The 9,658-nt window shown below is 30.3% G+C and overlaps 1 protein-coding gene across 1 annotated transcript in view; it reads right to left on the bottom strand.

Annotated features, from left to right (window-relative positions):
- Nucleotides 1-2,413: 2,413 nt before the first annotated feature.
- The window catches only part of LOC111681544 (protein mesh), a 31,204-nt gene continuing 23,959 nt past the window's right edge, over nt 2,414-9,658 (bottom strand). The window contains exons 4-11 of the mRNA XM_046950195.1: nt 8,031-8,153; nt 6,000-6,158; nt 5,178-5,922; nt 4,694-5,118; nt 4,163-4,350; nt 3,770-4,015; nt 3,656-3,700; nt 2,414-3,598 (exon numbers count right to left, since the gene is read on the bottom strand). Coding sequence (XP_046806151.1) covers nt 3,081-3,598; nt 3,656-3,700; nt 3,770-4,015; nt 4,163-4,350; nt 4,694-5,118; nt 5,178-5,922; nt 6,000-6,158; nt 8,031-8,153 — 2,449 coding nt within the window. The 3' untranslated portion in view covers nt 2,414-3,080. The remainder of the gene's footprint in view (nt 3,599-3,655; nt 3,701-3,769; nt 4,016-4,162; nt 4,351-4,693; nt 5,119-5,177; nt 5,923-5,999; nt 6,159-8,030; nt 8,154-9,658) is intronic.

Genomic DNA, 9,658 nt, shown 5'->3' with positions numbered 1-9,658 from the left:
ATATATAACAAGTAGCGAAGTATAGTCGGGTATGGCTGACCATATGACGATACACCATTGAGTATGTTAAAAGTGTGTATTATTTTTAATAATAAAGTATTTAAGTTGTTTGCCTTAATTAAAAAATATTTTAACAATTTGTTGGAAAAAAGTGATTGTCTAAAAGAGGGTTTATATGGGGGCAAGGGTAAATTTTTAGTACATGATTTTACGTTTACATATACTAGTGTTTGTAAGCGAACTATTGTCCTTCAAGTCATTTTCTGGAGGGTACTTTATATGACAGCTAGGTTCAAATAAAGTCAGATAAATACGAAAATCGATAGTATTAAGTATTAAGACGTATATAGAACTAAGTTGTGCCGATTATTGTAGAGATACTACAATAATCTAGTTCAAATAATGGATCAATTTCAACCATTTTCAATAGACGTTAGGCCTAACAACACGTATGGTACAAATTTCATCAAAATATCTTTAAAATTGCGACCCGTACCTTGCGCACAAGATTTACATCGACAGCCAGCCGGACAGGCGGACGGGCGGGCGGGCGGTAGGACGGACTTGTCTAAATCAAAAGTAATTCTGAGTCGATCGGTGTACTTTAAGGTGGGTGTAGGACCAACATTTTTGAGCTTTACAAACATCAGCACAAACGTATAGTACCCTTCCTACTATGGTAGTTTAGGGTATAAAAGTAAATGTGTGTTTGTATGTTTGTATATTTGAAGTTTATAGACTAATAAACGCAACGAGCATTTTAAGATTAAATCAGTATATTTCAAAATATATAACAGTTAGAATCTTCTTTTGTCGGAAATTGACCATGATCTTCTCAAGTTTTAATAACTCCCATTCATCCGGATTATGGAATAGGGTATTTCAGTTCATAGTTTTGTACCATTATCTCAACAAAAATCGGCACTGTTCCATATAAAATATTTGGTACATAATACTGCTCTATATAAAGTACAATTACATATTAATGTGAACGAATATTTTGTATCATTCCAATCTAAACTCATTTTTATACCACACCTCTTTGGTGGAGAGGCTACATTGAGTTTGTGCTGATGTTTGTAACGCACGATAGTATTATTTTCTGAGTCGATTTAGTTCGCCCGTACATGTAAACCTTGTTGTCAAGCTACAGAAAATACATTGAATTGTCCTAGGTACAAAGCCTAGAGAAAATCGTTAAGATAGGTTCATTATTTCACCTAGCCCCCATACAACTAAACCCCCGAATAGGGCTTGTAAATTTTGGATATAATTCAATTAAATTTGACTCATGACGGTACCATAGAAGATCATGAGCCAAATGGTTAACATCATGTGTAGGTAAATGGTTAACATCGGTCCATTATTTCACATAGCCCCCATACAACTGAACCCGCCGAATAGCTCCTTTAAGTTCATAATTATGTTATATAGTCGTATCTAGAAAAAAAGCTGCAAAACCATGTTCTATATTAGCCATGATAACCCTCATAAACTTTATAATTATAGGGCCTCATTTGACCCCCTTAAAAATCCCCTTAAAATTTTACTTAAATGTCAACAATATTCAATAATAAATGGCTAAAATATGTATATCTGAGGAAAGGTACAATTAAAGGTATCAAATTGTAAGAATTATAGTTTATTATTCACTGCAATCGAAACTATTACGGATATTTATTTTTACAATAACCCACATTAAATAATTATTACTTAACCATTTACCAAACCCAATCTATACAAATTACAAAAATTAAGATAAATATTTATAAAACAGATTCTATTTAAAATTTCTTCTACTCTCAAATTACCAGCACAAAAGATTTAATAAACTTATAATAACTTCCACGAAAAACGATTAATCTGTTATGTCTTACAGCTAATAATACTATGGATTACCTTCTTGGAAATAAAAAATTGATTAAAAATGACTTTCTTGTCTGGGGTTTTTTGCTGTTCAAACTTTACATACGAATTTCGGCTATGATTACGTCAATGTAAATAATTAATTTGAATAATGCCAACATGTTACACCAAAGTGTTAATGAATTCAATTTATGGTATAAGATTTTGTTGTTTTCTTTTGCTTCTTAATTCTAAGGGAAAGAAAAATAAAAGAAATTTTATTAATTTTTACCAATACCAACCAGACTTTTGTGTAACAATTGGCATTATCAAAGCTGTAAGAAAACTTTATTACTTTTTATATATATTTTTTTCGTAAGAAGGAAAACACAATTTTCAATTTTAATAAAAATTTAGAAAAAAGTTTTTATTTTATTATTAAATTAATTATTATAAATATTTTTATTGAAAAAAGAAAAATGTATGATATGTTTTTTTAGTTATAACAAAAACATTCATAAGTTATTAAGTAAAATAAAAAAAAAATAATTATTACCCAGCCAATGAATTAAATTGTTAATTTTATTAATACCAGAAAAATAAAATCAATATATTTACATAAATACTTATTAAAGCAATAATAATAGAAAAAACATTTATTAAACATATTAGATGCTCTGAATGAAAGCCAGTAAAAAGGGAGAAAAAATTACAAATATTTCTTCATTAATGCAATTGTTATGGTTTGTTTGTGTGTTAAGTGGGTTTGTTTATTTGGGCGGATTATTAGATTCTATTGTCTTAATTGATGGATGTCATGGCTTAATGGGTAAAACAAAATGTCTAAATATATATTTACATACATATATATGAATCAAACAAATGTTTAGTTACAACAATTATGATTATAGGTAAGTTGGTTAAGTAATTTTAATAAGAGCCGATTTCTCCAGATCCCTTAAGAAATTGCATAAAACCAACCCGTTTGGCGGACTTAGATAATAATGGTTAAAAAAGCATTAAAAGATTAATAAAAAATTTGAACTTTTTAGCTAATTATTTTTTGAAATGCGAATTTAGTTTATTTTGGATTATTTTGCGGTAATGAGAGTCTTTGAACAAAATTTGCGGCGCTTTGAAGATGTTTTATTTTGTTAGTTTATGTTTTATATGGTGGCGATTGTATGTTTTAGTTAGAACAGTTAAAATTGTTTTAAATAGTCGAGTTATGTAATTTAGACTTCAGTGGATTTTTGATTTGATGGTGTAGGTGAGGCTGCATGAGGTGGTGAAGGCAAACCATTATCTTGCATTAAAGGAGAACCTACAATAGGGGCCGGACGTATTGGAGTACCGACTGCTGGCATAGAGGAAGGAGGTCGACTAAAGAATTGACTGTTGGCATTGGGCAAAACAGGCACACCGCCATAACGTGTTTGAGCGGGACCATTAGGCATATAGCTCATGGAACTTTCACCACTATTGCGACTGTCGGCACCACTAAAAGTAGGACTATATTGTTGTTGAGGCTGGGTCTGAGCCATAGGCACACCATGCACATCGTGATCATCTACTTCCGGTGAGGGTGGTTGATGATAACCGGCTGGGTGTATATTGCCCACGCCTTCATGTTCCTCGGCTTCCTGGCCATGTTCATCATGTTCATCTACCGGCGAACCGGCCCCCATTTTATCCAAATCCGTTCCAGAGGCAGCACGCAGCGAACGTCTTCCCATTTGTTTGGGTTTCTCACCTGTTTTATTAATGTATTCAATATCCTTTGCTAATTTTGTATCTTTATTTTCACTACCTTCTGATGATGTCACATCCTCGTCATCCAGATCCCATTTTTTAGCTGGAAAGTCAATACGGGGTTTTCCCGGTAGTGGTTCATTCGTACGATAAACTTTATCATATGACCTACTTTTCTTTAAAGTTCCAGTATTATCCGTATCGCTATCATCATCCAATCCTGTGCCCAAAGTTCGCAAATTGGTGCGTGAAGAGGCTCTCGAGCGAGGCAAAGTCATCTGCCATTGTGGATCTTCCTTCAGCTGCTTCTGGCGATAGCGATACACACCACAAACGATGCACAACATAAGCGGTAGAATAACAGCCAAGATAATGCCAATTGCTATAAAAGCTACACGTCTGGTATAGAAAACCTCACCTAAACATTCGACAAGAAAAATAAAAAAGACACATAAAAAGTGTGTAAAAAAACTAACCAAAAAACGAAACATTAAATTGATTAACTGTGTGTTTTACTAGAATGAAGACATTCTTACAACTATTACGTCTAATAAAAACAACTTACGTAAACATTCGGTATAACCGTATTCGGGCAAATTCCATAAACCATTCGATAAACATTCACGTCTTTGATCACCAATCAAAACGAAACCTTCATTACACTCAAAGGACACTTTGGCGCCAGGCATAAAATTGAATGATAATTTACGACCGAAACGTGGCGTTTCTAGAACTCCGCACGACACCACACGTCTATTAAGGTGAAAAAGTAAATAAATATTGTATTAAAAAATACATACATTTTACTTAATAAAGACAGTAATAAATACAAGAATAAATAAACAATCAGATAAATAAAGAAATAGGAAAATAAACAACTCTTAAATTGTTTTTAGACAATAAAAAAAAAAGTTTTTTTTTCGTTTTTTAATAAATAAAACTTTAGGCAGATTTATTCGCACAAAAAATGTTTTATAGGTGTAGGAATAAAGTACTTTTCTTTCGCATTTGTCATAAAATCTTCAAAGCTTACAGGTGAATTCTTATAAAAATCTCAGTTTTCTTTTAATCATTCACATAACAAATCAATACTTACTCTGAATTCAAGGCTCTTATGTTCACCAAACTGTCATAGTAATTCTTGGTGAAATGAGCTAAATCTCGATTTAACGTCATGCCATAATCATAGCGACACTGATAACTTTCACCACACAGCTCTTCAGCTCTTTCTATATCATACGAACGATTCGAGGGTAGGAAATCTTGTGGCTCTCGTTTATAGTTCGGAACAAATGATGCATTTGAATAATAACTAGCAGTACGTCCAAATTCTCGTGTAAAGAGAGCAGCACCCAAGCCAGGTAAATCACGATCAGCTAAAGCCCATTTCATCGCCCATTGATTATGTATAAGCTTAAAGTCTTTATCATTAGGATTTAAGTTTAATACTTGGCCATTGGGTAAAGTGAAATCATCTAAGGGATTAAAACTCCAATTACCAAACAGACCAGCGGTTTTATTCTGTAACAAAAACAATTTACATAACAAATCTCCAAGATTGGAAATCAATTTAAACTCACTATAAACTGCCAGGGCAAATACACTCTACCCGTCATATAACCATCATTTTCGATTACTTCTACGCCAATACCGGAATCAAACATTACAATAACCTGAGACTGATTGAGCAAATAAGTGGGCGTGTATACGGTAACACCATCAAAATGTTGGAATTTTAAACTTTCACGATCAAAATATACCCGACGACCATCGGCCAATACATCCATTCTATAACGCCAGCGGGCATGTTGAGGACGTATACGTACCTCAATCGTGGTGGTAGTATTACCGCGCATAGCCAGAGCAGTCAATTGAGTGGCCGGCACAGCTCCATACATATTATTTGGCATTTGCTCAAAACGTCCTTGCACCTCAAAACGTTGATCGGCATCTACACTACGCGATAAAACAAATTCTCCCAAACCATTAAAAGTATATTGTGTACCATCGAATGTTATAAAATGAGGATCACCAAAAACACCAGCTACACCAGGAGCCTGATAGGCGACACAATCCTGAGAAGGACGACGTTCAAAGCGATAGGTTTCACAACCCACAGCCTGTTCATGTTGCCACATACAACAGGTGTAGAAAGGTCGCATATCATGGAACCATGTAGACAAAGTAGGCACTTTACTAGCTTCATTCCAAGGCATTTTACCCAAATTATGAATACGCCTAGGACGAGAACCCCACATTTGATCATAGGTTAACATAAGGAAACCATAACGATCATAGCAGCATTGTTGTTCAGCACCTTGGGCACTAAATAAAAAAATGTTAAAATAAGCAGAAGATAATTAAACATTTCTTTTCTTATTTAAATTTCAACTCATACTTACGTGGGTGTACCACTAACAACACAATGTATGGCTCCTTTATGACGTAGACAAGTTGGATTGGAATCTTTGTCACATTCACGATCTGGCCTGTAACGACCCTTGTCATAAATAGCCTGTTCCATGGTACAAGGACACAAAGGTAAGTCAGCAGCAAAATTTCTATAAATATCGAAAACAGCAATGAAATTTTGTTACAAAAAAACAACAAACAATAAAATACAAATGTTAATAGAAATCAATAATGTGCATAATAAAAGAATTTAATTTTATTTTTGTTTCTGTTTTTTGTTGCCACATCTTTTTATAGTGGTTTTTAAACAACTCAAACAATTAAAATATAAATTTTATGGCTAAATGCCAAACACACTCATACACCTCCACTGCCATAATCGTGTATTGGAGTATGCGTGTGTTTAATATAGGTCTGAGGGTTTTTTACTTTTATACTAATAATTGACAGTTAGAACTACCACAAAAAAGGGAATACCCAAACAACGCAATATTCTATATTAAAGCAACAATATTGTGAACAATATTACCAACAGCATCTGTAACAGTAGTAGTAGCAACAATAACAACAGCTAAACAAAACCCCATAAACTACAAAAAAAGAACTATTTATCGTAATACATTTTAATTAGCAAAACTTCCATAGACATGTGTATTAGGGTAGTGTAACTTTTTGTTAAATAAAACTAAATTCTTATTTACAGAATATTTTAATTTGGGAAATTTATAAAAAAATATATATAAAATTATTGGAGTAATATCATGACGGAATTTGGTTACATTTAAAAATAAATTCTTTATAGAAAAAGAATTTTCTTAATACACTCATTGGAGAATTTCCTAAAACTTATTTTATTATATTTTTTTCATAAGAATTTCCGACAAATTCTGTTTTTATAGAAATGTTTCGGTAAATTTTTTCTGTAAGAATATGTTTGATAAATTCTTTCTTTAAAATATTTTTTGTTTAAAAAATCTCTATTTAGATGCCATATTCTGTTCACTAAAAACTTTAAAAATTTTATTCTATTAAGTAATTTTACAAATTATTTAAATTTCCTCTTTGCGAAGAATTTTCATTTCTTTTAAAGAAAATATTTAATATATTTTCTCTTTAAAGAAAATATTCGATCTATTTTATATTTAAAAAAAGTTTTCGAAATATTTTCTCTTTAAAGAAAATAATCGATATATTTCCTTTTAAGGAAAGTCTTGGATAAATGTTCTATTTTGAAAAAAAATTCGATTAATATTAAAGAGATTTCTTTAAAAAATCTTTCAAAGATTCTTACTAAAATTTTTTTCTCTTTGGTTTTCCAAATCTTCGATAAAATTTATTTTTTAAGAAAATTTTTAATAAATTTAATGTTTTAATTTCAATAAATTTTCTCTTTGGAAAAACTTACTCTGAATTTTCTATTTAAAGTATTTTTTATAAATTTTACCTTTTTAGAAATATGATTATTTTATTAACATTAAAGAACATTTTCTATAAATTTTTCGTTAAAGGAAAATTCAATAATAACTTCTTTATAGAATTTTCTATGAAAGGAAATTATATTTTAATAAATAAATTTTTCTTTTAAAATTCTTTCTATGTTTTAAAAATTGTCTTTAAGACGATTTGAAAATTTGTAAATTTATTCTGTTCTTAAAGAAAGTAAGTATCAATTTTCTCAAATTTGTTTAAATATAAAATTGATACTTCACTTTCTAAAAAAAAAGGGCCAACACTACTACTTACTTTCCTCATTTCTTTGACACGTAGCACAATAAATAAGCAAACTATAAACGTATGAGATAGAGTAATACCACAAAATTTGAGGTTAACATGTTTTTAAATACACACACATACATATGTACTTACATACGTATGTTTGTTTTTGTTAAAACTACTGATGTTCTTATTACCGTATACATTATCGGAAAATACGTAACAAAAAAAACCAACACAATGAAACAGGAAACAAAAGAGTGCAACCATTTAAAGAGAAAAAAACAAAAGCTTTTCTGCTTACTTACCTAAGATATCTATCGGTACGTATCCAATTATCGCACAATGCTCTGGGCCATTTATAACCAAATTTACGCTCCCATTGCGGTTTGAAATACCAAGCCAATGGTATGGGTTTCGACCATAAAATACTGTAAATATTTAAAAATTTTATAGATATATTTATAATAATATGGTTCTTGGATGGCTGAAATTGTTTTGGAAGTTTTTAAAATAATAAAATATATACTAATAAGGTAGAGTTTGTTAATTTAAATTTTATGATTTCAAAAATAATTATTTTTATAGTAATTAGTAAAGGAAAATAAAATGAAAAAATCTCTCGAATTAAATATTGTGTCTGCCACAAAGTGTGAACAATTAAAATTAAAGTTAATGAAAAAATCACTTACATATGAGTAAATTGATGCGTATAATTAAGGTTTTTCAATTTATTTATTGAAAACTAGTAATTTAACGCATCAGGGTTATCTCTTTTTTTCACTGCAACTATTATTATAAATTAAATTAAACAACATTGCGTATGATTTATAATTCATTTTAAATCAAATTAAAAAAACAATCATACGCTTCAAGGTTATTCTTATTATTTTTTTTTTTTTTGCTTTTTTTATTAAACTGTTAAAATTTTAATTAAATTCCCTCGTTAGGCTAGACACCTAAAATATACCCTAATAAATGTATTTAATACAAAACGTTGAAAAAAAAATTATTTATTTACGTATCTTTCTGCGAAATTTTATTATACCTTAAATCATCTTTAACAGGTTTACACATACTACACACCATTTTCAGCTGTATTAGCACTATACTTCTATAATGAACCTCTATACTTAAATATAATTCTTGTTAAATAAAATGAAAATCTTTTAATATCATTCACAATGAAAAGCCAATGAATAGACCAAGTCACGCATACTTAACCTCTGGACCATTGGTTTTCCAGCTCATACCACTAGATGGCCGTTTAACATTAAACTTATAACGCCTACATTTAGGAAAAATAATGCTAATGACACCCAAAGGTAACACTATAATGACGCAAAGAAACCAATACAAAGGAAAACTGGGAACCTAGGCATATATTTATGCTACAACCTTAAGCAGCCTCATTTCTAAAACACAACAGCAATAACAAATAAATCCTCTCAATTCAAGGATACCCAGAAATCACCATCATTTTATAATGCGATGCTAAATGGTATTAACGCAACAACGTCTAACAAGTAGAATGAGTTTCGAGAAAAAAATACAAATTCAAAACAAAAAAAGAATTTAAAATGACATTGTGTGATATGAATGAAGGGAATTGTTGCTGTTTAACATCAACCAAGAACAAAAAATGTGGAAAATGTGAAAACATTTTAATGGCTTCAGCATTTGAACAGGAAAATTCTTTAATTAAACACCTATAAAGGTGAAAAAGACAAGTAAATATATAAAATCGCATAAAAGACAAGGAGCAGGAATTAATGACGTCTCCAGAACTAATACAGAAATACTTGTCTTTTTATAGTTTAGTTATAATATGAAAAAAATTAAATTTATTACAACTTTGTTAATACTTATTAGGGAATGGTGTAATAGCCATTTAAAAGTACTTAACATCAGTTACAACAATTTATTCGAAAAAATA

The sequence above is a fragment of the Lucilia cuprina genome, chromosome 4 (genome assembly GCF_022045245.1).
Source record: "Lucilia cuprina isolate Lc7/37 chromosome 4, ASM2204524v1, whole genome shotgun sequence".
NCBI lineage: Eukaryota > Metazoa > Arthropoda > Insecta > Diptera > Calliphoridae > Lucilia > Lucilia cuprina.
The sequence above is the reverse complement of the archived record's forward strand: the minus strand, read 5'-3'. Positions and strand labels throughout refer to the sequence as shown.